Source organism: Girardinichthys multiradiatus, chromosome 2 (assembly GCF_021462225.1).
Source record: "Girardinichthys multiradiatus isolate DD_20200921_A chromosome 2, DD_fGirMul_XY1, whole genome shotgun sequence".
Lineage (NCBI taxonomy): Eukaryota > Metazoa > Chordata > Actinopteri > Cyprinodontiformes > Goodeidae > Girardinichthys > Girardinichthys multiradiatus.
In genome coordinates, this window is record NC_061795.1 from 51,652,564 (window position 1) to 51,679,805 (window position 27,242).

The following is a 27,242-nucleotide window of genomic DNA, read 5'->3' on the forward strand; positions in this document are numbered from 1 at the left end:
TTTAGGGTGCTCTTTCTTTATTGTACTTTAATATGTAGGCTGTGTTAATCTGAACCAATCAGGGGAACTGGACCACCTGTTACACACTAAGGGGTGTTCGTGTCACTGCTGTAAACTAACACCATCAAAACCTACAGGAGGAACTTTCATTTCGAAGAACGGCTCATTTGGTGCTGTTTGTTGAAGTTTGAGCATCACTCGGTCCAGTTTGGCATCATCTCTCCTCCGGCTGCATCACTCAAATGGGTAGTATGGGTGGGCCTTGATTCTGGGAAACACAATGACAGTCACCATGTGGAGCTCAGCACCAGAAGCAGCATCAGAATCTGGGTTCTGACTTACTCTTCAAGTATGCAGGCCTTCCAGCCTCGGTCCAGGCCTTTCAGGGCTGCCATGTCCTCTTCAGTGAGGCTAAAGTCAAAGATCTGGAACAGAGTTTCAGTTCAAGTTAATATGGAGATTCTGGATTATTTTTTTATGAGGTGTAGTTCTGCATGTGTTGGGGTCTACCTTTGTGTTTTCCAGGATGTGATGGGGTTTGTTACTTTTAGGGATGACTGGAATACCCTGCTGCACGTGATACCTCAGCAATACCTGAGAAAACATCACTGAGATCAGCACACAGAGACACACACACTGTTTTACACACACATACACTGACTGACCTGTGCAGGGCTGCGTCTGTGCTTCCCAGCTATATCTGCAACAACAGGGTCTTCCAGCAGCTTATGGGGATCAGCTTCGCCTCTTTTCCTGCAACAGATAAAACAACCGGAGGCTGGGAGGTTCCTCCAGCAGACGCTGGAAAGACGTCCAACGCAACCATGGAGACACTAACCTTAGTGATTCAAAATTAACTCACAGCACACGCCACACTCATTGGTAAAGATGTAAGAAAAGCTTTCAGATAAATTCTTTTATAACTGAACATTAATCTCACACCATTTATTATGAGGGCATGGTGTAGGGGTTTAAACGTGCGACCCATGTACAAGAGGGTTTGGTCCTCAATGCAGTGGTCCCGGGTTCAAGTCCCAGCAAGCGATGTTTGCCACATGTCTACCCCTCTCTCTCCACCCCTGTTTCCTATCTAGCTGCTGTCAAAAAAACTGAAAAAAAAAGAATAAGGCCAAAAAAAGCAACCTTTGGAATAATACTTCACATAGAATCATGAGGACCGCTGTTGTTGGCTTCTCTAGTATTACTTCAAGCAGTTATGGTTCTGGTTCCTCTCTGATGACCATTTCTGTACTAATGTGGCCATATGTTCTATATCACATCCATGTGTTCTGAATCAAGATCCATTTGTTCTGGGTCCATGGACGGTTGTAGACAGGGACCAACAAGGGCCGGTGCCCCTGTAGAACTGGTCCTGGCCCCTGTTATGGCCTCTGTACTGAAACATAATCAGTTTCTTATGGTGGTACAGAAACCTTAATTGATTGGTCCCTTGTTTTACCTTTACATTTGACTTTAACAATGAATTAAAAATGAAGGTGTTTGACTTTTAGCTTCAGACATATTGAGATAGAGTTAGAGTTAGCGAACAGTTTTCATCTGCTAGATCAGGGGGCCTGAAACCCACAGTCTTTCTGTGGCTCACTTAAAATATGAAATCATGAAATATTGCCCTGTTTTGCTTGTTTTATTATTTTGTTCTGTGTCCCCATGGAAAAGCACTGACCCCCACCCTGCCCCCCTGGTAAATTTGGTCTAGAACCGCCACTGTCTGAGTCATGATCCAAATGAGGCTTATATCTATGTGTTCTGGATCATCATCCAGATGTTCTGGCTCACACCCATGTGTTCTGGATTTTGATCTATATGTTCTGGGTCATTATCCTGCTGGACTTTCAGTTTTTAGCTTAATAGTTAAATAGCTTAATCTGAGTCAGATAAGACCAAAGCTCACATGTCCAATTAAAATCCCAGAAACTCCAAACATTTGTGTTTGTGATGGTAGGACAGAAAATGTTTGTTTATGGCACCATTCTCTCACAGCTGGTTGTTATGGAGACTTGGTGATGCCAAGATGCCTGTCGTTGCAACAGTTCTTCAACAGAGAACTTTGCAGACGTTTGTCCTCCCTTTCTGACTGCGTGGGCAAAGATAAACTCAGTTCTGGTCCAACCTGTCACAGCTGGTTTAAAATAAATATTATTGTTAAAGCTTTAACATTAAAAATGGACAAGTTTAGGCCAGCAGCTGTTTTCCTTCAGCCATTTCCTGACTGATGAAGATTGACACATTTTCAGAAGGATGTCCTCTTGTTTTTGCCCATTTGATGGCTAAAATAAATGGGCCTCTGTGTGATGTGATAACTCACCAGAAATATGATGTCATTTTTGATTAATGTGAGATTATGCTGCTGCAATAAAAGTTCAGTTAATTTGAAGGATAAGTTTCAATAATTTTGGAGGTCACAATACATGAAGCAACCTATCTGTTTCTATTCTAAAAACAGAGTTAAAATGATAAATAGGTTCTAAACATCTTGAAGGAGATAGAAGAAGCAAATTCCGAACTGTTCTAACATTAAGATATAAAATGAGTTAGTAATAAAACATCTAATAAAGACATAAAGCCGATGCTGTAAAGTCACACACTGCTGTGTGAACGTCTAATTATTTCTGTTTGCATCAGTTTTATTTAATCATGATAGAAGCAAGCAGGTCTCTGGAGAAGATGTTAAATGGCGTGAATTTATGAAGTATGCTAACCGCTCAAAGCACTCCACACTAAAGCCACCCTCAGCCAGTCACCCCCACTAACGTGCAAACATTCATACACACAACGATACCCAGATCGATGGAAATGGTTTGCATTAGTTTGTGTCCTTGGTCCATGAACAGAGCCCAGCTACACCTGAAGAGGTTCAGGTGTAGCTGGGTCAGCTGCTCTGACACCAACAGAGAAGATCTAAACAAGTGAATCTTACAGTTCTGAGGGTCTTCCAGGTGAACCAAAGGGGCTGTAGGCGGTCAGCATGATGTTTTTGGATTTGCAGTACTCCATGAGATCTGTCTGCACCATGTAGGGATGGAGCTCCACCTGTCAGAGACACGTTATCAAACCAGATGCAGAATTTTAGCAGTTACAGCAGGAGAACAAGTATTTGACACGCTGCTGATTCTGCAGGTTTTCTCACCTCCAAAACTCATAGAAGTCTTTAATTTTTATCAGAGCTTCTCTTCAACTGTGAGACACAGAATCTAAAACAAACATCCAGAAAATCACATTGTGTGATTTCTAAGTAATTAATCAGCATTTTATTTCATGACATCAGTATTTGATCCCCTACCAACCAGTAAGAATCCCGGTTCTCTTAGACCTGTTGGTTCTTCTTTAAGAAGCCCTCCTGTTCTCCACTCATTACCTGCATTAACTCCACCTGTTTGAACTCATTATCTGGATAAAAGACAGCTGTCCACACAATCAGTCAAACCATCTCCAACCTCTCCACCATGACCAAGACCAGAGAGCTGTGTGAGGACATCAGGGATAAAATAGTGGACCAGCACCAGGCTGGGATGGACTACAGGAAAACAACTGAGCAGCTTGGTGAGAAGACAACAACTGTTGGAGCAATGATAAGAAATGGAAGAAGTTCAAGACGACGGTGAATCTCCCTCAGTCTGGAGCTCCATGCAAGATCTCACCTCGTGGGGCATCAATGATCGCTCTACAGACTCCATCCAACATCGCAGGCAGCTTTGGAAAGCTTTGAACAGCCGCCCACGTTCTGCGAATCACTCGATAAGTCAGGTAACCACCAACTCTAAAAAGCAGGAATCCTGTTATCAAAAGTCCAAATATGTAGACATCTTCTACGTCCTCGACCGACATCGTAGTCAGGAACACAATCTTCAACTGCGGCCAAGAATCCGTTGTGTTTCCAGAGAAGAACGTCCCGTCTGGACAAGAGGGTCTCCTTTACCCTGTCTTCCCATTGAAAAGATTTGATCCATTACGTTGAGAGACCAGCTGATCAAATCCATAATTTACAAGTTTGGAGGATATTCAAAGTGAGGCTCTGAGAAAAATACAGACAAAAAGCAGAAGCAGGGATCAGCAGGGAGGAAGGGAGAGAAAACGCGTCTGTCTTCCACCGAGAGAAAGAGAAAAGGACCAGAGGAGGAATGGGAGAAGGTCATGTGGTCTGATGAAACCAAAATCAAACTTTTTGGTCTAAACTCCACTCGCCGTGTTTGGAGGAAGAAGGATGAGGACAACCCCAAGAACATCATCCCTACCGTGAAGCATGGAGGTGGAAACATCATTCTTTGGAGACAAAGGGGACAGGAGGACTGCACCGTCCTGAGGGGAGGATGGATGGGTCCATGTATCAGGAGATCTTAGCCAAGAACCTCCTTCCCTCAGTAAGGCCATTGAAGATGGGCCATGGCTGGGTCTTCCAGCATGACAACGACCTGAAGGACACAGCCAGGGCAGCTAAGGAGTGGCTCCATAAGAAGCATCTCAAGGTCCTGGAGTGGCCTCACAGTTGAGAAGCTCTGATAAAAATTAAAGACTTCTACGAGTTTTGGAGGTGAGAAAACCTGCAAAATCAGCAGCGTGTCAAATACTTGTTCTCCCTGCTGTAGTGCCTTTTAAAGATCTGCTTTGTTCTGGTATCTTTAGCATTATGCTTGAAGGATTTAGTTCCTGTAGTTCTTCATCCATAATCCAGCTCAAAAATGAAATGAGACGGCAAACTATTATTGGTTCAAATTACAAACTATGAAAACATTTACATGGAAAAGAAACGGAGATAAAAACAGATCCTGTGGCTGGAAAATGTCACATAAGGAAAATGTGATTACTGTGAGATTTGGAGATCTGTTCTAATGAAACCATGTTCTCTTCATTCTGTCTGATTTCCATCAGCCCTAGTGAGCTTTATCATCTTGACCTCTTTCAGCTGTGGGCATCAAGGCCAATGAGAGTTCATCCCATGGCCCACATGTGGTACTGACATGGACCAGTTCCTGGCTAGGTACTGAAGTAGGAGGATGAGCCTGACTAACTCAGATTAACCTCCTTTGTCAGTCAGAAGTCTACATAAACATCATAGACATGGATCTCATTATTTTGTGCTTTTACACATTTTATGTCAACCTTGATCTATCCATCATGGTTTGATCATGAAACACATTTTCAAATGATTTTAAAATGTAAGAATCAGCAGCAGTGTAGGGGTTAAACGTGTGACCATGTGCCGAGGCTATAGTCCTCAATGCGGCTGTTCCGGGTTCAAGTCCCAGACCCAGCGACCTTTGCCGAATGTCTCCCCCTCTATTTGCCCTCTTTCCTGTCTACCTACTGATGACAAATGAAAAATAAAGGCTTCTAGTGCTGCAAAAAAAAGTAAGAATCAAGTTAAAAAGTTTCAGTTTATGGTGTGTTTTCTTTCATTCACACAGGCTCAAATATATACATACACCCCTACTAATATTTAAATGTTGCATGTAAACATCCACCTTAACCACATGCTTTCAATCCAACAAGCTTCTGGCTGAAAATCATGTTGGGTAGAGCTGGTTGGGTTCATTTAAACTGACTGGTTACCTACACAGACCTGTTTTTAAGCATTGTTCAGAACTTTCCAACAAGCAACCCTTAATGAGCCCGCTGGACTCATTCCAGAACTGGGTTTGATGGATGCTTGGGATCATTCTCCTCTTAGAATGTCTAATAACTTCTGATCAACCATCTGACCCAAACTGTGGCTTTAATATGATGCCCATGAGCAACACAAAAACCACCAAGACTAGCCCAGCATGAACTGGGAACTGCTGGAATACCAGTGTCACTTTCCACAGTGAAGCACGTTTTGCATCACCATGGTAACCAAGACAGAGGCCTCTGCTCCAATGGGTTTCAAGTTTGACTGAAGTTTACAGCTGCCTGCATGAACAAGTAGCTGCTGGTGGTAGAATCATGATGTCCATTTCACTGTCAGTAGTGCTGAATTTATAGCATTTAATAGTTAACCTTGTAAGTTCTTTTGCTTTTTTGTTTTTACCAATATGACAGCAAAGAAGCATCCAGGTGAGGTTGTCAAACCTAAAAACATCGTACTAACTGTCAGCTAGGTGGTCAAAACTTGGACCTAACTGCATGTTCGACCAGGACAATGATCCCAAACACAACTCAGATCTGGTTCTGGAATAGCTAAAGTAAGCTAGTAGTGAAAGAAGAGGAGCTCCTGGGGGGCATGTGGGTGTGATTTAAAAGCAGCACCTGATTAACAGCAGGAGGAACTTTGCAGAGAGCTAGAAGTCTCTCCAGTTGAAGGATGCTGAAGTTTGACACTCCAATGCTCTTCACCTTTCCTGTGGACTGCAGAGCCTCCATCCCCTGAAAACACAACATTTACAGTCTAGAAAGGATTTATTTGGTTTCACTAAATGATTTACTTTTTACATAAAGGAAATTCAAATCAACCTTTACTATTCCTCTTTCACCAGATTAGACTAAACGTCTCCTGTTTTAGTTCAGTTTGGATTTTCTAAATTATTTCTATTTGATACATTTTAAAATAACAAAGATAATTTTACAGACATTTATGTTCCTTTCTTCAGATCAGACATTTCAATTCATCTCAGTACTTGTTGAATTTGCCCTTTAAACTGTGAGACTTGGTTCAGATGTTTTGGGTTTCCAGCTACAAGAAGCCCATAATAGTTTGCTGTCATTCTGGCCCATTCCTCCTGACAGAACCGGCTTAGGCCTCCTTGCTCGCACATTTTAAGCTCTGGTCACTAATGTTCTCTGCGACTGAGGTCAGGATTTTGTGACGGACACTTCAGATCATGGACTTTGGGGAGTGTTGGCCTAGTGGTTAGAAAAGAGGACATTTGCATTCTGGAGAGGCCACCAGCAGCCTGATTGGAATCTCACAGCTTGCCACTCTGGATCTCTGAGCAAGACCTTTAACCCCTGAATGCTCCCTGGGCGCCGCACAATGGCAGCCTACTGCTCCCTAAGGGATGGGTTAGGTGCAGAGGATCATTTCCATTGTGAGATCAATAAAGTCTAAATTATTATTATTATTATCCTCCTTAACCAGCTGGTATCTAATATAGTGGCATGCTGAGGGACAATGTGCATTTGAAAGACCTATCCAAGTTTTAACTTCCTGGCTGATGTCTTGAGATGTTTCTTCAATAACTCAAACTAATGTTCTTTTCTCATGATGCCATCTATCGTGTGAATGCATCAGTCCCGCCTGCACCCAAACAGCCCCACATCATGATGCTGCCTCCACTGTTCTTCACAGTTAGGTTGATGTTTTCCTCCAAATGTAACGATGTCTAAACATTTCAATGTTGGTCTCATCAGACCACAGGACTTGCTACTTTATTAAACCAATAAATATAAACTGAATAACGATGTATGTGATGCACATATTAAAACTTACTTTGGTTTTTCACAACTCTTATTTGATGCTTGTGTCTCTGTCAGATAAAAGCTAATTTTCATTTAAAATGTATTTCTGGTTGATTTTCAATAAAATGTCTAATTATCTGAAGACAACAAACGCTGATAATGACAAAATCATCAGTTATGTTTTTTAACTATTAACATTTCTTGTTATGGTCTTGTGTCGTATGTGAGTTGAATGCAGGTCTCTTTAAGAACTGCTTCTTGTTCTTACCCTCCACACATCCACATAATCTGTGTCTGATGTCAGGATCTTCTCATCCTTCCTCGGAAAAAGCTCATCGCCCATTTTCTGCAAAATAATAACACTGTTTAAGATATGTTGGCAGCATGAAATCCTTTCATCAGAGCTGTGAACTGAATCTTGATTTGCAGCCTTTCTTTAAGAATACCGGCTAAACAGTCTTTCATTACAACCACAAACCAAAGGGTTTAATTGGGATTTAATTTGTGAAGAAGTTCATGGTTTTTGATATTTCTTACCAGTAGAAATTTATGAAATGTGGCATGCATTTGTATTCATAATACTGAACATCAGTTGTTAGGTCTTACCACAGATTCTCAGTTGGATGTAAGGTGTGAACTTTGACTAGGCTATTCTAACACATGTGTACCAGCCAGCCTAATATTGTACTGAAGTGTTGATCCTTGGATGCTTTGTTATGACGCGCCAGGCGGCTAACGTTAGACCTGTTGTTTTCACACCTGATGCGTGTAAAAGGTCAATCCCAAAGATCCTTTTGTATTGAAGGGTCATCAGTGTACAAATCCAGTAACTCCAAAATACACGACAATGCCATTTTAACGGACTCCGACACAGCAGTCAAAACTTGTATGCCCTCAACACCTGCCTACTGCCTGTTGACTCTCAACGCATATCCTTGAGCCTACAGCGCTATCTAGTGAACAACAGGAAATATAACACATATTAGGCTCTCATAACATGAATCTCATTTGATCTCAGCCATCTGTTGTAGCTCTGGGTGTATCTTTAGGGTGGTTGTCTCAGGTCCTTTCCAGCCTCTAACAGGTTTTCTTCCAGGATGTCCTGGATTTAGCTCCATCCATCTTCCCATCAACTGTGACCAGCTTCCCAGTTCCCACAGCATGATGCTGCCACCACCATGTTTGACTGAGTGAATGCTGTGTTCCGGTATTCAGTAGTGTTAGCTTTCCTCCACATATAGAGTTTAGGGTGTAGTGAAGTTCAGTTTGGTCTCCACTGATGAGAGCACCTTTTTCCACACATTTACTGTGTCTCCTACTTGGCATCTTCTGGCTTTGTCCCTGTTCCATAAGTACAAGATTTGTGTAGTGCACGACTAACAGTTGTCCCGTGGATATATTGTCCCACCTGAGCCGTGGATCTCTCCAGCTCCTCCTGAGTTACTCCAGAGATCTGATGGTTCCATATGTTCCTAACAGAGCACTTCGTTCTCAGACTGCAGGTTTACTGGTGGTTCCTAGAGTCTCTAGAAGTAGAATGGGAGGCAGATCCTTTAGTTATCAGGCTCCTCTCCTGTGGAACCAGCTCCCAGTTTTAGTCCGTGAGGCAGACACCCTGTCTACTTTTAAGGCTAGGCTTAAAACTTTCCTTTTTGATAAAGCTTATAGTTAGAGTAGCTTAGGTTGTCCTGAGTTATCTCTGTAGTTATGCTGCTGTAGGCTTAGTCTGCTGGAGGACATAATGACCACTTTCACTCTCTTTGCTACATTCTCATACTACTCTCCAATTTTGCATTATTTGCTGTTATTTCAGCTTTTAACTTTATGTTCTCTCTTTTCTCTTCCTAGAAGCTACACCTGGCCTGACTCTGTGTCTACCTGTGACACCTTTCTGGAGAGGGGAATCATCCAAGCTTCTGCTGGCAACAACTTAATGCCCACCCTCTACCGATGATCCACATAGCCCTGTCTTTTAGTGTTTAACCCTTTCTCTCTCCTAGACATGGCTACTGACTGAGCTTCTACTGTAACTAACTCTATGTTCTCTCTTTCAGACTCTAACCTTGAAAACTGGATCAGAGTTTATCTGTTCTTTCTTTCTAGATGAAACGACTAAAGGAGCTACATCCATTAACATTTACTTTTCCTTCCCATAGAAAGTACTCCTGGATCAGTGCTTCTTTGTTCTCTTTGTGTCTCTGCTCTGTTTTCTCAAACCCCCAGTCGGTCGTGGCAGATGGCCGCTCACACTGAGCCTGGTTCTGGTTCTGCTGGAGGTTTCTTCCTGTTAAAAGGGAGTTTTTCCTCTCCACTGTCGCTACATGCATGCTCAGTATGAGGGATTGCTGCAAAGTCAACACCAGTGACTGTCCACTGTCTCTACATGCTCATCCAGGAGGAGTGAATGCTGCAAGTCACTGACTGGATGCAATCTGCTGGGTTTCCTTAGATAGAAAAACTTTTTATCCAATTTGAATAAATAACTGAATCTGACTGAACTGTTCAATGGTTACGATTAATAGGAATGTATGAACCTGACTGTTGTGAAGAACCTTGAGACGACATGTGTTGTGAATTGGTGCTATATAAATAAACTGAATTGAATTGTTGTTATGTGTTAATTTGTTTGCCTGATTGTTTATGAGGATGCTTACAACATTCCTCTGTTGTACCCAAAGGGAAGCTGGAACAATTTTTTTAAATTTGTTGCTGAGGACAGAAAGGATCAACCATGGTGACAGATTTGGAATATTTATGCTCTGATGGGGAATGCATTACTTTGCATTCAGAAGAAACAGGAATCCAATCATTAGCTTGTATTTAAGCACAAAATGGCCTAATTCTCTTCCATTCATATTAGTGCTGCTGAGAAAAAGAAATGGGAGTATGAGAATCTGCTACATCAATAATTAAAGCAGTTGATCAGACAACATCCTATTAAATAACACTGAGGTTTCTGGTTGCACCTTGACAAAATGTGAAGGCGTTCAAGGCTCTTTGTTGTAGGATGAGTTACGTCATGCTGAGCAGGGGTGGGATTTGGATGTGAATTTTTGTCAGATTGTGTCTGAATGTCAAACCTTCAAGCCGACAGGAAAGTGTATGAGGTAAAGGTCCAGGTAGTCCAGTCGGAGATCCTGTAAGGACTTATTGAGACAGACTGCAATGTCCTCTGGGGCGAAATAGGTACACCACAGCTAAAAAGCAAAAAAAAAAAAAACACATCAAGACAGCATCATATTTAATGTGAACAGTTTTTTTCCAACTGCTCTCTCACCTTACTGACGATGAACATGTCCTCCCGCCGGATGATTCCCTGCTCCATCTTGGACCTCAGAGCTTTGCCGATTTCCACCTCATTTTTGTAGCTGTAGGCAGTGTCAATGTGGCGGTATCCGGCTGCGATGGCGGCCTCCACAGCACCCTGGATGGACGTCTGCTGAAAGGACTGTGGCAAGCAAAGGGTATCTGATAAGCCTCAGTTCTAACGTGATGACACATAATTGCATTTGACAACTGGACACAAATGGGCTTACAAATAAAAACATTTGTTGGATTTACAAAATGAGTGGAGTAGTGTTGCAATTTAGAGTAATGTTGAAAGAGAAAGAAGTGAGACAGAGGTCTAAATAAAAACCAACATCTCCATCATCAGATCAACGTCTCAGCTTACTTCTTTGTCATCATGACACATTTTACACTTTCCCTAAAACAAAGAGTTTCAAAGGTTAAAACTGACCAGGTGGGAGTGGTGCCCAACAGTCCTGCTGGTTATCTGAGGACAGCCGTAGATTTACAGCCCATGTGACCTCAGCCCCCACCCTCCTCTGAGCCACCTTATAAGGAGCTTGCTGATTTTTCAGTTTTTTATTTTTAAAAAACCCAAAGAAATCATGTATAATTTTCGTTCCCCCTCACAATTGTATACCACTTTGTGTTGGTCTTCCACATAAAATTCCAATAAAATATATTTATGTTTGTGGTTGTAATGTGACAATGTGTGGAAAGGTTCAAGGGGTATTAATACTTTTACAAGCCACTGCACATGGCAAATTAGCTCTGTCTCCTCATCCGATGATCCATGGTGTCTGGAAATGTAGCAATTTGTCATCAAAAATGTAGAAAATGGTACGCTCAAACTATAAACCCTATAACCCTAAAACACAGTGCGCATGGAGTCAATGCTGATCACGGTACACCTCACTATGTTCTGCCCTTAAGCTGATCTGATGTTAGTGTATCCATCTATCAAAGAACAACCAAAAGTTAAGTTATGATCTGCTGTTTGACCATCCCGCGTTCATACTGAGGGGTAATTATGACAAGCTGTCTTAAACCTTTCTTTCTGAGCTTCTGAAGATACTGAATCTGAACCAGAGGATCCCCCAGAAGAGACGTAGCAGCTTTGCCCCTCCCTGCATGAGAGGAGGCCCCGGCATTGCACGCCTTGCTGTGTACCGGTATGCAGAAGCAGAAGCTACCCCCCAAGCTGCTACAAAGAGCAGATTTCTTTGTTCATTGCCCTCACCACACAACCCGGTGCCCTTTGGATCTCGGGTCCTTTCTTCAGAACGAGATCACAAGAGGTGTTCGGTCTCAGTACTCTTCACAGAATATGAAACGTTGATTGTTGTGATTGACATCTTCAGAGGTATTATTGATTATCAGACAGACATGTTTATGAAATGAAATAAATTATGGCTTCATTAAGGATAGTCCTTTAGAGTTTGGACATTTCACATTATGCAATAATCTGGTAATAGGAAATTGGTTTGAATATTTTTATGACAGCATCTGCAGCATCAAAATCAAATTTCCAACTTGAGCTTTTAAAACTGTAGTAGGTACCTTTTGTAAAACATTTTTTTTTTCTATTCATTAAAACTCACTATGTCCTCACAGTAGAATATGGGGCAGGTAATCTGTGAAAAAAATCAGAGGGTTAACCCTAACGGAGGGACCTGTAAGGTGTGCTTGTTTAAATTTTCAGGCAAAGTTCGTGGTTTACTCAGAACTCTCCACAGCAGCTTGAAAGTTTGTAGTAAAATATATGATCACATGTACAATATGTGTGTTTCTGCTTCACATGGGTTTGGCATTTCTCACAATGCTTTTCTAAGATAAGCAAAGCACACTCAGAGAAGAAAGTATGGGTCTCGAATGTCTACAGCAGCCTTTGAGAAGGATTTATGAAAGCAGCAGAATTTCTGCTAAAAAACCTTCCACTGAAAAACGGTACAATCACAGCACTGTCTGCACTCAGTCCATCTCTACTGCAGGATTACTCTGTTTGTACAGCGTTTATTACCTTGGGTCGGGCTTTACCAAACGTTGTTGCACCAGAAGAGATTGGCAAACTTGATGAAGAAGTATGGATTTTCAAATTGATGCTGAGCTGGTTTCTCAGGCCCCTTTCTATAATGAAGAGGAGTCCGGTGCTGATGTTGGCTGGTGGAGCCCAATTGTGTCTATAAAGAATCGGGAGGGAGGAGAATGATTTCGTGTCCTTAACAAGCCTGTAAAAGCTTTGCTTAGCATATTTACAGGACCTCTTGTTGAAGGATCTTTCAATCTAGTGGATGATATTTTTGAGGCAGATAGATGCTCAATGAATATTGAGAGATATGAGGGTCTTATAGTAATTAAATCCACCTTGAAGGCTAGGCAGTGCACAGCTTCAACCATGAGAATGGATCAGCCAATAAGAAGATCATGTCTGTTGGCATATCAGAACTATCAGAAAAAGTTGGAAAAGAAAAAAGAGATGCAACATAAAAGAAAGCTTCAAAAGTAGCTGCTTTGGCTAAAGTGTTGCTTGGATCAGACTGTTTAACCCCAACTGCAGCCTCTAAAGTTCCCTCTGCTTCAGCCACAGGTCCAGGCTCAGGGCCATCTAAGACACATAGGCACAACAGTTTAGCCATATCCTCCACCTCTGCAGCCACAACCTTATCCAGGGCATATAGCCACTATGCTCCTTCAACAAAATCAGCCAAAACAACCTATAGACCTGTTAAAGCTGTTTGTTCAGCAAATAGACTCTTGGCCCCCTCCTGTGGTCCAGCCCTGTTCCCTGAACAGGTTAAAGCATCATCTGGGGCATATAGCATCTTTCACTCAACCTTAGTCGGACCACCCGTTTTCTCAAGCCCAACCAAAACTACTGGATCAATCAGACCTTCCCCTGCTACATCCAATCCACCGCCTTCAATATAACAGCCTCAGATGCTTTCTCTTCTTTGAACCCAGGCATAGTTGTTTCTGGTAAAAGTTTGAAAAGAAGTGGTTCGGATCTCTTACAGGACTAATCCAGAACCTTTAAAGAGGCAGAGAAAAACAGTAGGGATCCTTAAACCAGCTATGAATAACTTTTTCCGTTAAATTGTGATATTGACCAGTCTAAATTTCTGGCAAACGATTTGACTGAAATGTGTTTGTTCAATGTGGTGTTGAGTGTTGATTTCTAGCTGCAGAGCTGCACTCTGAGGCGCAGATATTTTACATTATTTCTTAAAGTTCAAATACATTTCAACCACGTTTAAGTCATTGTTACATGTTACAAGTTGACTTTTTTGTGTTGTTAAAAGCAGTTATTTGCACTTTTGAGAGATCATTTTTAATAAACATTGGCAGGAGCAACAATATGTTATGATTTCATTTCTATCGCCACCGCAAGAAAAATTTCAGACTCAAATTTTTTAACTTTAAGCCCTGACTGTAATATTCAGATGTTTTCTTTCAGTTTCTGCAGTTGAACACTTTAATGTTCAGGGTGGTTTTTTACTTACCGTCTTGACAGGTAAGTCAAGACGGTAACTGTGTGAGATAATATGTTTGCCTGTCAGGGTTTGGATGTTTTCGGTTTTGTGGTTTTGTTTGACCTTTTTAGATGTTTCTTATTTATGTTTTGTATTCATGTTAGTTGTGGTTTTCTGTTTTGGTTACCTTCTGCCTCCCAGTGTGCTCTCCTCAGTCCTAGTAGCCTTGGCGTTGCTTTCCTGTTTATTTTCTTAGAATGGTTTCCTTATTATGATTATGATTATGATTATAGTTCTCTGCTTCCACTCCGGTTCCGTTCAACAACACATTCTGACAATGCCACACTGTTAAGATTATGTCTAGAACAACAGGTTTCACCTCGTCTCTCTGGGTCTCATGAGAGTTACCTTAAGAACTGTTGTAGCTTATAAGGTGAACCTTTGCTTTGTCTGGTCAGAATGATTTGGCAGCACCACTGAGCGCATCTCCAATGCTGTAAAATCCTTCTCTCTTGCAAGATTATAATCAGGCTGATTCTGAGTGACAATCATCGGTCTCTGAATGTGAAGTTTTCTACAACAATTGGCGTCACAAACAGGATTCCTTGACTGATTTACTCTAGGGACATCGACGAAGAAGTGCCAGGCGCCAGCCTTGCAAGAGATTCCTTGCCTTTATCCCGCTTAGTGTTACAGGGATGGAGGACTTCTGCGTCGAGGTTCCTGGGAGACTCAGAACTGGAATCCAGAAAAAACCTAATTTTTCCCAGAGATGGTGAGATCCTGGATCAGCACAAATTAATAATTATTATCATTAGGTTGTATTAGGAAAACAAAAACAAATTATAGCCAAAGGCCTATAAGTTAATTATATATACATATAAAAAATATATATATATATATATAAATAAAAAAAGCAGAAATAGAGAAAATAATAATAAGGACTTCTTAAATTTTAACTAAAAGGTTAAAACTAACAGTTTTCTACTGAGGACAAAGGGGATCTGGGATTTTTCCCGCCTTGGACCAGGAGTGAGGTGTACGGACCTTGCTGGCGCGGTTGATGCCACGCTGCGTGCGGGTGACCAGTACTTCACCAGTAGAGACCCCTCCCTGTACGGTTGAGTGAGGCTCTCCTAACCAGTAAGTTAGGGGGAAGGCGATCAGGGTGCCAGAAAGCTCTAAACTCTTGTGGAGACGTCTGCAGGTTTTAAAGGAATATTCCCCCATTTACCAGTAAGTAAAGGGTGTGGCAAGGCTGTCAGTATGGGACAGCAGTTAATTTCTAAGGGATTACCTCCTCCTCCCCAGGGAGAAACGCTCGATATTTTGCTAAAAAATGTGGTCCACAAAGCACTGAGTGGGTAAACAAATGGGTAAAATAATTTAACTTTCCTGCAGGGGGTTCATACAGTCTTACAGTTTTACAGAGGGTTGAAGAAGCTATAAAAGAAAAGGAGGAAAAATTAGAGGGACAAAAGAAAATAGATCAAAAAGATTACCAGGATATGAAAAAATATAAAGCATAGTTAAAATGTTGGAAAGAGGAAGCTGAGCGACGCCAAAAGAAAAAAAACCTCTAAATTGATGCCAGGGAATCAGGATGACAGTAAAGACATGGGTGGGCAACAAAATAAAAGCTCTATCTCTGTACCTGTTCTTACCAACTTTGGTCCTAATACTGATGCAAACATACACAAAATAACCCCACCCTCTTATAATCCAGCTGTAAAGTCTGACACTTCTTGTTTCTTACTCTCTATACCCTAATCTACGAGCTTTGACGACTCTAGCGGCTGTGGTGGACCACGATCTGGACTCATATGTTTACCGACCCATCAGACACAAACAGCAGCCTGACAGCTCCTCCTCTGCAGCAGCAACCTCCAGACCTCCAGCTGCAGAACCAGCCACATCTGCAGCCTCGCAGCAACAGCAGTCACTGAAGGTGGAAGACAGCTCTAACATCACAGCTGCACAGCTCCTCAGATCCTTCTGATTCACGGCCAGGTCCGAGCTCCAGCCCTCCGTCTTCTCATACCAGACTGAAGGCTCAGGGACACACTCTCACTGCACCTTTGGTGGAAGTAATGGGTCCAAATGGACCTAACCTGGTTTTCCGGGCCTGCACTTCTCATGACATCGAGGAGTGTGCAAAACTTCTCCCTGGCCTATCTCAGTCAGGTGAAGTTTTTTCCACCAGTTTTTTGCAAGGAATATCGTCCTACTGGTGCTGAAATACGCAGAATCCTGACATGTAAAATAACTGCGTCTAACATTGCAAAAATCCATAACAAGCTCCTTGTTCCAAACCTACATCTGAAACATGAGGATTGGGATCATGTTTCAAATGTGGAATACAGGAATGCCGTTGATCACCTGGCGGTTGCCATAAAGACAGAGTTTCCCCGAAACGTCAATATGACTAACATCAATGCCTGCAAGCAGAAAGTTGATGAAGACACTAACGATTTCATCACCAGAGTGATCGAAGCAGTGACCAAATAGTGGAATGTATTGTACATGTGCAATGACCAATAAAGATGATTATATTATATTATATATTATATGAATAGAAACACCCACAGAAGTGGGTAAAGAAGCAGGGGTCTGGGAGACACTTGTTTGTGATGCGGTCATAAAAGAAATGCTTCCACATTTAACACAACATCTTAAGGGGACATATGTGGGCTGGGCTGATCATCCTCACCTTGCTGATGTTCGCAGACATGCCAAACATGCTCAACTCATGTTTGAAGAATGGCAGCGGAGTAAAAAAGAAGCATCTGACAAAGAACTGCATCTAGCCACAATTACGATGTACCAAAATGTCAGAAGGAATAGAAATGGAGGATGTTGACGAAAGCGAGGCCCATGGAGAGGTCGACGTTTTTGTGATTCAGACACCTGTTTCAAGTGTGGCAGAAAGGGACATTGGAGGGATCAATGTCCCTACCCAGCTGAGGCCGCATCTTACCAGGCTGATTGACTAACCGAGGCAGAGGAGGGCAAGCGCAACCCAGCACAGTGTCAGCCGTCTCGTCAAAGCGGTACCACACCTCTTTAACACACATCCAACTGCTCCACACTCTTTTCTTAGCTATCCTATTTCTCAGTTAGACACACACACACACACACAAATATACATACAGACGCTCAATCCACTTTTCCATCTCTTCCTATTTCAAGCAATGAAGAGCTGCTTTGCAATGATTGTGATGACTTGACTAAAGTGCAACATGCTGTTTTGGAAAAGAAATTTGAGAGAAAATATATACCAACTTATGCTCATTTTACCTCAGAGGCATATAAAGCTTTCCCAATGTTTGATCTTATAGTCTCAGGAAAGAAAATATCATTTATGGTAGACTCAGAAGCAACTTCTTCTGTTGTTAAGGCAGAGGAAGTTTCAACACCCCCAAAACTCAGCAGAAACCATGTTTTTTCTATGTCAGCATCGGGGCAGACGACAAGGGAACATGTTACAAAGCCCATCGCATATGTAACACCTGATGGGTTTACTTTCAAACATTGTTTCCTCTTATCATCAATGTGTCCTGTAAATTTGATTCAATTCAATTCAATTCAAAGATACTTTATTGATTCCTGAGGGGAAATTAGAAGTCCAGTACAACCCATCCAAACATACATCATGACACAAGACAAAGGGGGGACGGGTCACCGAGGCTTTGCTGCCCACTCACAGGTGCTGCCCTTGTTAGATGAGAAAAGAGACCACATTAGGAAAGTAGAGGGAAATAAATCATATTTCACACTTTATCCTTAGGAGGATACAGTTTGAGATTGTAAAAAACCTCAGAACAAAGAAGCAACAAGTTGACAAAACAACATCATGCCGGGAACGGTGAAGGTGGTGTGAGGGGTGCATATGTTTATCTTGAGCATGTGTGTGTGTCCAAGTAAGTTCATGAAGCACTGTCACAGAGGCCATTGTCCTTGATGGTTCGTTGGAAGGTTTATCAACCGGCCACAAAGTTCTGAGCAGGTCCACAGATGTCCTCAGGGAAGGGAGGGGCAGAGCGTCATGTTTACATAACTTCCAGGAGAAGTTGAAGATAACCAGCCATCAAGGCCGTGCAGGGGAGCCAGATTCAGAAAAACAATAATTATTTGGGTTAGGCTGACTCTTAATTTTCCGTCAGCCTTGAGAGTCTCACTGGTTCTTCTCAAAGGTGAATCCAAACAGCCAAATTCCTGGTCTTTCTGCCAGATCTGAGCGAACAACTTTCTCCAAGATTTATCCCATTTCACCCCTGAGTCCAGGAACCGCAACCTGCCTGCGATCCTAAGGATCAAATCCAGTCTGCGATTCAGCTCACGTAACATCTCAGTCTGAGTGTTGATCGCTCTGAAGATCCCATTATACATGCCAGGCAGCCTTACAATGGCCAGAACAGCTGCTGACATTCTCCAAATTTCTCGATATGCCAGGTAACCACTGACTCCAAAAAGCAGAAATCCTGATATCAAACATCCAATTATATACACATCTTCCACATCCTAGACTGACATTATCGACAAACACACAATCCTCCACTTCTGCCAGGAGTTCATCGTGTATCCAGAGAAAAATGTCCCGTCCGGGCAAGTGGGCTCTCCCGACCCCTGTCTTCTCCTCGAGAAAATTTGATCAATTGCATTGAGAGACCAACTGACCAAATCCATATTTTGGAAGATTTGCAAAAAGAGGCTCCAAAAAAAAAGACAAGACACAGAGCTGAAGCAGGGCAGATATGGGAGGGTGTGGGAGACAGAGAAAAAGCGTCCTCCTCCACCGAGAGCAGGAAAAAATAAATGGGTAGAGATTTGATGTGCAAGCTAGGGATCATTCTAATGTCCACCCCAGAGGGGGTACAGGTCTCTACTCAGGCTGATACAGTGTTTACAGCAGTACAGTTCAGTCCACAAGCATTAAATTATGCTTATGAGTGGAAAGTGCAAAATTAATTGTGTTCACAGCAGTTGCTGAAGGAGGTTAGATCAGTTGTTAATCCCTCCTGTGATTTTATGCAAGCTGTTGATTTAAACTGTATTGCTCATATGTTGTTGGGTTCTGACAAAGAATATGAGAAAGCTTGGTTTCGCATTTCTTGTGAAAAACCAACCACATCTATACTGTATTGGAATGCTAATACAGCCGCGGTTCCTGTGTGTCTGAACTCACACCAGCTGCAGTTTTTCAAAACAAGAGACGCTGTCCCACACATCGCTTTGGCAAAATCTGTAACATAAAAGTGGACAGATGTGAACTATTTTGTGTTGCAGTGTGAAAAAGTACCTGATTGGACTGTGGTACCAACAAATTCTAATCTTATGTTTTCTAAGAGACTTTCTGTATTTAAAATACCTTTTCTTAGCACACTACGCTGCCAAAGAACTGTTCAGAAAATGATCTGTTCTCCCAAAATGGCTCATTTGTAGAAATTGACGTCACTTCACATCCATTGTTAGACCAGGTGCCTCCTGGCCTGTGGGCAAAAAGTAAATATAATGTGGGACTCATAAAAGGTTGTGAACCTGTAGTTGTGACTCCAAAGTCAAATTACAGACCGTGTGTGAAACAATGACCACTCAAACCAGAAGCCATTATGGGAATCAAACCTGTTTTTGAATCACTTCTGAAAGAAGGAATTATTGTTCCTTGTGAAAGTTCTCCTGTAAGAACTCCTCTTTTTCCTGTTAAAAAGATCTGGAGTAAAGCAGAACCTGTTGAATGGAGGTTTGTGCAAGATTTACGAGTTGTAAATGCTCCAGTAGAAGCCAGAGCTCCTACATTTCCAAACCCACATACTATTATGTCACAAGTTCCTCCAGATGCAAAGTTTTTTTCTGTTGTTGATCTTTCAAATGCGTTTTTTAGTGTACCTGTTGATAAGCAGAGCCAATTTTGGTTTGCTTTTGAGTTTGAAGGAAAACCTTACACTTTCACTCGTCTGTGTCAAGATTATTGTGAAAGTCCGACTATATATAATGCTGCATTGAAAGCTAGTCTTGAGTCATTGGAGTTGACCTCAGGTTCTGCTTTATTGCAGTATGTTGATGATCTTCTGCTTTGTTGTCCTACTAAGGAGCAATGTGAGAAGGACACTGTCACACTGTTGAAACATTTGCATTCAGAGGAGTACAAGGCCTCTCTTTCTAAACTTCAGCTTGTCCAGCTACAAGTAACCTTTTTAGGTCATGTTATTTCTGCTGAAGATAAAACTCTTTCCTCAAAGCGTGTGAATGCAGTGCAAAACATTCCAAAACCTGTTACAAAAAAACAGTTGTCATTTTTGGGCATGACTTCATATTTCAGGAATTTTATTCCTAATTATTCCTGTATGGAAGCCCCGTTGGGTGCTCTCATGCATGGTAAAGGTCTTTTGTCTCAGGAGAATATTGTTTGGACACCTGAAGCAGAAGCAGCTTTCATACAACTTAAGCTGGCTTTGCAGAAGGCTCCTACTTTAGGATTACCGAATCCTAACAAACCTTTTTATCAGGCTGTTGATGAAAAGCATGGATGCATGACATCAGTTCTCCTCCAAGATCATGGAGGTACATGGCCACCCGTTGCTTATTTTTCTGCAAAATTGGATCCCGTGGCTATAGGACTCCCTAACTGCCTTCGTGCTCTGGCAGCTGCAGAAAAAGCTGTGTTGACTTCTAGAGACACTGTTGGATATGCAGACCTCACAGTTTTGGTTCCACACTCTTATTCTGCTTGAACAAAAAACATCACACCTTTCTGCTGCTCGCTGGCTGAGATAAACATCAATTCTTCTGGATGGGGAGCCTCATCACTGTGTTTCAGTGTTGGAGGAAGTTTGCACACCCCGGCCTGACCTTTCTGAGATACCTCTGGAGAATCCAGAGATGATTTTATTTGTTGATGGTTCGGCTTCTCGAAACCCTGATACTGGTAAGAATCAGGTGGGTTTTGCAGTGTGTTCTTCCCATGAAACTCTTATGTCAGGCTCACTGCCAAAACACTTTTCTGCTCAGGCTGCTGAGCTTGTGGCCCTGACTGAAGCTTGCAAATTAGCCAAAAATCAAACTGTAAACATTTACACAGACTCGAGGTACGGATTTGGTATAGTCCATGATTTCGGGGCATTGTGGAAACACAGAAAGTTTCTTAAAAGTGATAGAAAACCCATTTTGAACCATGTTCAGGTTTCTAACCTGCTCGGAGCAATTCTTTTACCAAAAGCCATCTCTGTGTGTAAATGAGCAGCACACACATCTTCGACAGATGTTACTTTACAGGGGAACAGCAGAGCGGATTTAGCAGCGAAACTAGCAGCTTCTTCTTCTCTTCTGCTTTTCACTGCTTTGCACACACAAGGATACCCCTCCTCCCCCACCACCTGTATGACCTGAAAGCATTACAAAGTTTTGCTTCTGTGGGGGAGAGGCGCCTGTGGGTTTCTGCAGGAGCGAAGTGCACTGATGGTGTTTGGATGGGCCCGACCAATAAACCATGTGGTCCCAAACACTTCTTTCCACATTATGCAAAGTTCACACATGGTTTGGATCATTGTTCAAAAGAGGGAATAATAGCTGCTTTAACATCTCATTGGTTCACAAAAGGTTTCTGTATTTATGCTCATAAATTCTGTCAATCTTGTATGATCTGTGCAGCATACAATGCAGGCAAAACACCACAGATGACTCAAGCTGCACATCTACAACCAGATAGGCCATTTGAACATCTTATGATGGACTTCATTGAAATCACTCCATCTGAAGGGAAAAAGTATGTGTTGGTTGTTGTTGACATGTTTAGCAAATGGATTGAAACGTTTCCAAGCAAAAACGCAGACAGTCACACAGTCACCAAAGCCCTTTTAACAGAAATAATTCCCCGATGGGGCATTCCTTCAAAGATTTCTAGTGACAATGGGACTCATTTTATGAATGCAGCAATGAAGGAGGTGAGTAAATTCCTGCGGTTTGACCTACAAATACACTGTGCATACCATCCACAGAGTGGTGGTGCAGTGGAACGTGAAAATGGGACTTTGAAATTAAAATTAGCCAAGTGTTGTGAAGAAACTGGCTTACCTTGGACAAATGTCCTGCCTATTGTGCTCACTTCTATGAGAATGAGGCAAAGAGCATGAGTAAACCTCAGTCCTTTTGAGGTGCTGTTTGGCAGACGTCCCAATTTGGGCATTGGGACATTGCCAAGCCCATTGCCCTCCACATCTTAATGTGAAGATAAGATGTCTTACTGTCAAAACCTGTCGACTGTGCTTTCTCAAGTTTCACAGACGGTGAAAGCGACACTACCTGAGACAGCCACATCTCCCCTCCATTCTTTGGTGCCAGGCGACTGGGTTCTGGTCAGAGAGTTTAGGAGGAAACACTGGAAGTCCAGGCGCTGAAGAGGACCATTTCAGATCCTGCTGGTCACCCACACGGCTGTGAAGGTGGCAGAGCGAGTCAACTGGATACACACATCGCATTGCAAGAAGGTTCCAGCTCGTCTGGATTCCCCTGGTCCCCAGGATCCAAGGAATCTTTTACCTGGATCATCTCCTGCTTAACATGTGAGGACAGTGGCCCACCACAAGGCTACGAACTGTAAGCTAATCACTGGAGAGTGATTGAAAAGGTGGGTGAAGAACACTGTTCTGATAAGGGCACAATAATCCCTTGAGCAGTGCAACGTTTGTTAAAAGGACTACTTGGACGAGAAGAGGATGCCTCCTTTCAGCCCCGAATCTTCCAAAATGAAGGACTACAAGAGATGGGGAAAGACTATTGCATACGTGTTGCTCTATGTATTCATCATTATGTAAGGATTATGATTATTGATTAATTAATATTCATCAAGAATTATAATTTAAAATCATAATTTGAATTTTTTTTTATTTCTTAACCAAAAATCATGACTTACAAATAGAAATCAGAGATGTCTTCTGGTGTTGTGATTATGGGCCCAAAGCTCTTTAATAATTATTAATTATTAACCAAAACCACCAACTGTCACTGTTTATTCAACCACTTCACTGAAGGTGGGGCAACTTTGACCTTGTTTTGACAGATAAAACATTCTTGCATGAAATAAACACAAACTCTTCTCATAATATATATATATATATATATATATATGAAGATTTATTGAAGCCAAATAATCCTGATATACCATTATTCTGGTATAAAAACCATCACCTAACTAACAAGCACCGTTCTACACAAAGGGAATAAAAATGACTACCTAACAATAATAATAAAAGAAAAATATGTGCATTTAGTGTCTATGAAGATCAAACCAGTAGTTTTATGGACAAAATGTGTAATTTGGTTTAAATGGAAAGAAATCCTCCTGGTGTTGTCTCGATTGCAGCGATCAGCTGATGAAACGGTGGGGCCACGCCCCTTTAGCCACAACCAGTTGAACGCCCCAAATCTTGACAAGAGTCATAAAACTCTGAGGCGGGAACTTAGTGGAAAATCTCCAGCAATAAAACTGGAACAAAGAGTGGTCGGGTGAGGCCCAGACCGCAGTTGCCTTGCATGAAAAACTTTTAAAAGTCCAACTTTTAACTCCTTGCTGATTTGGGATCAACCGGACAAACATGAACCACACAGCAGCAAATCAAAACACAGCTCAGCATAAAACAATTCAATCATTGTTGCATGCAACAAGTTAATACCTTAGATTAACTAATGATGATTCTAAATCACCCTTAACTATGCCTCATCCTGCCCAGACCTCTAAATGTACCTATCCGATTTACTATGAAAAGAACAAAATTACTTAGACGTTGATTTTTTCTCTCCACCGGTTGAGGATGGATCAGGTCTGAAGAAAAAGGAGAGGAGGGGGGACCACGCGTCCATGATCAAATTAAAGAAAAAACATTAATGAAGCACATCAGAACAGGCAGAGCAGTCCCGATGGCCATCGTAGAGAGGAACTCAGGGCTGGTAACCATACAGGTTCTTAGGAATACCACAGTGGCAGCGAGGATTGACCTCTGTGATGTGGTCCCCTGTGAAGGTCATGACAGTTGGTTTCAGAATGCAGATGTGTACATTTGTGTCCGCACACCTGGGAGGCTAACAATTGGAAAGTTGTGTCTGGACTGGACTTATGTGTACTGGAATTCAAATCCAAAAGGTTCTGTCAACCTGAACTCTAACTATATTCCACAGGGCCTGCACCAACACGTCAGTTTGATTAGGGACAGATCTACTCAACGACCTGACAACTCTAGATATAATCCCCTGGTAATAACTGTCCGGAGAATGTGGAAGAATCCCTGGCCTACTGCTTATCGTGCAGATCTTAATGAACTTGTTTTGATTTTAGGAGCTGATGTTTCTGGAAGAGACCCACTGGGATTGTTTCAAATTCAGTTTGTGTATCAACTTAAACCTCCTGATGAAGTTCTAGATATTTCTGGTGTTAGCATTTCTCCTAGCCCAACCACACCTCCTGAAGCATTGGTCACTTATTTAAATGTCTCATCACCTGAAGTAATATTGCAGGTTGAAACTGGATTTTCTGACAAAAACACCTGGTTAGAATGGATAACATTTACTGCTAAAAGCAATAACATGACAGAGTGTATTGCCTGTTCTTCAGCCAGACCACAGCTTTTCACTACCCCTGCTCCTTTGTTATATAACACAGACTGCCTTGGGTTTGACTGCATGTTAGTTCTACTCATGACTCCTTCACCTAAACATTGTTCCACTTTGAGTGACCTTTTCCCACCTGCTAACAACAACACCTTCCTTCCAGTTTTCACTTCTAGAGCAGGAAATTACACATGCCTTACCAGGAGGAATTACAGCTTTGTGGGTCACATGTCTAAGTCTTGGTGTTCAGAGACCATAAATGTTACAACCTGGGATAATGCTAGTTCACTCCTCCAAGCTGACCTCTTCTGGTATTGTGGTGGAAAGACACTGTTTAATTATTTGCCTTCTTCTTGGTTAGGAACATGTACTTTAGTTAGATTAGCTCTACTAGTGGCTTTACTTGGACATCTACCAACTTCTCCATCCCCGATTCTCCGTCACAAACGTGCAGTGGATTTTTCTTTCAGACATAACAATCCCACTTCTTTCGATGCTATTGGGGTTCCACGTGGTGTTCCAGATGAATATAAGTTAGCCAATCCTATAGCCAATGGGTTTGAATCAATATTTCTTTGGATGACTCCTAACAAAAATGTTGAAGGCATTAATTATGTCCACTACAATATACAGTATAATATACAGCGCTTAGCAAACATCACCAGAGATGTAATGATCGGTGTAACTGACCAACTATCCTCCAGTTCTCTTATGTCTTGGCAAAACAGAATGACTTTAGACATGTTGGCTGAAAAGGGAGGTGTTTGTTCCATGTTTGGTTCTTTATGTTGTACTTTTGTTCCAAATAACCGCTCCTGATGGTTCAGTAGCCAGAGCTCTGGATGAATTACGTTCCCTGGCTCATCACATGACAGAAGACTCTGGTGTAGATCCTTTACCTGATTGGTTTGCTGACACTTTTGGTAAATGGAAGGATTTTATTATTACAGGTATGACTTCCTTTGCCATCTTCACAGGTATTCTCATTTGCTGTGGATGTTGTGCCGTTCCCTGTCTGCGCACTAATTAACAGATTGATCACTACAGCTCTGTCAAAGGAGGACTCCTCTAGGTCATATCAGATACCTCTCCTCACAGGTGTAGAGGAACCCATGGATTGCTCTGATGAGTCTGACAGTGACTCTCATGATGATGATGCTTTCTAATAAATTTACTGATATTCAATTTACATCTATTCAAATAATCCTCCTAATTCTAATGATGTAGATGTGTACCGAACATACACAGGGTGGATGATAACTCCTGATTTCATTTTGCTAGTATAATATATATTTTCTTTTCATTTTTTATAGTATTTGTGTATTCATTTATCTGATCATTCCTTAAAATATTGTTGATTGAAGAGACAAATTGTTTCCAACAAAGAAGAGGACAGTTATAGTAGTTTAGTGTTGTAGTGTTTAGCTTTGTAATAATGTTTCATTATTCATTTTACATTATTTAGTCATTTTTTATTACTACTTATTTCATATAATCAGTTTTTGATTTGTTTTATTACTCATTTTATTACTAATCAATTCACATTTTGAAATTCATTTTCTTGTACTTTCCTTCTTTGTCATTCAGTAAAGATTTTCTTGGGTGTTCGATAACTTATGAAACTAGTTTCATTATAATCGAAGAGGATGGATTGTTATGGAAATTTTTAGTGCCTTGCTTGATTTGCTCCTTGATTCTCTACAGGAACTGACAAAAGTATTAGAACCCCTCAGTGTTGATCCATTCTTCTCTTATTTAGTCTTAGAGTAATGCCACACTGTTAAGATTATATCTAGGACAAGCATGAGACCCTCTCTCTGGGTCTCATGAGAGTTACCTTGAGAACTGTTGTAGCTTATAAAGAGAACCTTTGCTTTGTCTGGTCAGAAGGATTTAGCAGCACTACTGAGCGCATCTCCAATGCTGTAAAAAAATCCTTCTTTCTTACAAGATTAAAATAAAGCTGATTCTGAGTGACAATCATCAGTCTCTGGATATGAATTTTTCTACAACAATTATCTCGGATTAGTAGCTGCTTAGAAATGAAGACACAGTAAAGATTTATATGTGTTCTCATTTTCTATTTAAAATGTCAGACTGAATCTTCCTCCAACCTACCGATCACAGTTTTTACTAATACCTTTTAAGTTCAAGAAGCTCTTCTTCATCTATATTTATTAATCCTCAGGAACTTGTCTACACAACAAATAATAACCTTTCTATGCTGTAGATATTTGAGAATGTGTACCTTCCATGTTCCCAGACCCAGCAGCGGCATACGTGTGCCGTCATTCAGCTGAACATGCCTGACCACCTGCGTGTCCTCCATGGAGAGCATTTAGTCACAGCAGCACAAACTGCCACTAAAGCTGCTTTCCTCTTCCTCTTTCCTTTCTGCTGTGTCAACGTCCTTCCTTTTTCTTTGCTGATTTTATTTCATCTCATTTGTTTCTGTTCACCTCTGACTTACTTTGTACCCACTCACTTTCCTCC

At 41.6% G+C, this 27,242-nt stretch overlaps 1 protein-coding gene and 1 long non-coding RNA gene across 3 annotated transcripts; both read right to left on the reverse strand.

The window, feature by feature from the left end:
- zgc:56622 (uncharacterized protein LOC326033 homolog) lies at positions 1–27,242 on the reverse strand. Of its 2 annotated transcripts, none has more exons than XM_047353987.1 (10): positions 26,998–27,242; positions 10,670–10,840; positions 10,473–10,589; positions 7,661–7,738; positions 6,244–6,360; positions 2,939–3,051; positions 666–801; positions 511–594; positions 343–425; positions 1–268 (listed from the first exon to the last, which is right to left on the reverse strand). In XM_047353987.1, exons 1-10 carry the CDS (start codon positions 27,085–27,087, stop codon positions 235–237), a joined length of 1,023 nt encoding a protein of 340 aa, XP_047209943.1. In that variant the 5' UTR covers positions 27,088–27,242; the 3' UTR covers positions 1–234. The 2 variants fall into 2 exon arrangements, with proteins under 2 accessions (XP_047209943.1, XP_047209952.1); XM_047353996.1 differs by having other exon boundaries at positions 666–753; positions 26,998–27,240.
- On the reverse strand, positions 12,569–19,641 carry LOC124860581. The gene is made up of 3 exons (XR_007036395.1): positions 19,519–19,641; positions 19,336–19,392; positions 12,569–12,860 (listed from the first exon to the last, which is right to left on the reverse strand). It is a non-coding gene; the product is annotated as an uncharacterized LOC124860581 (long non-coding RNA).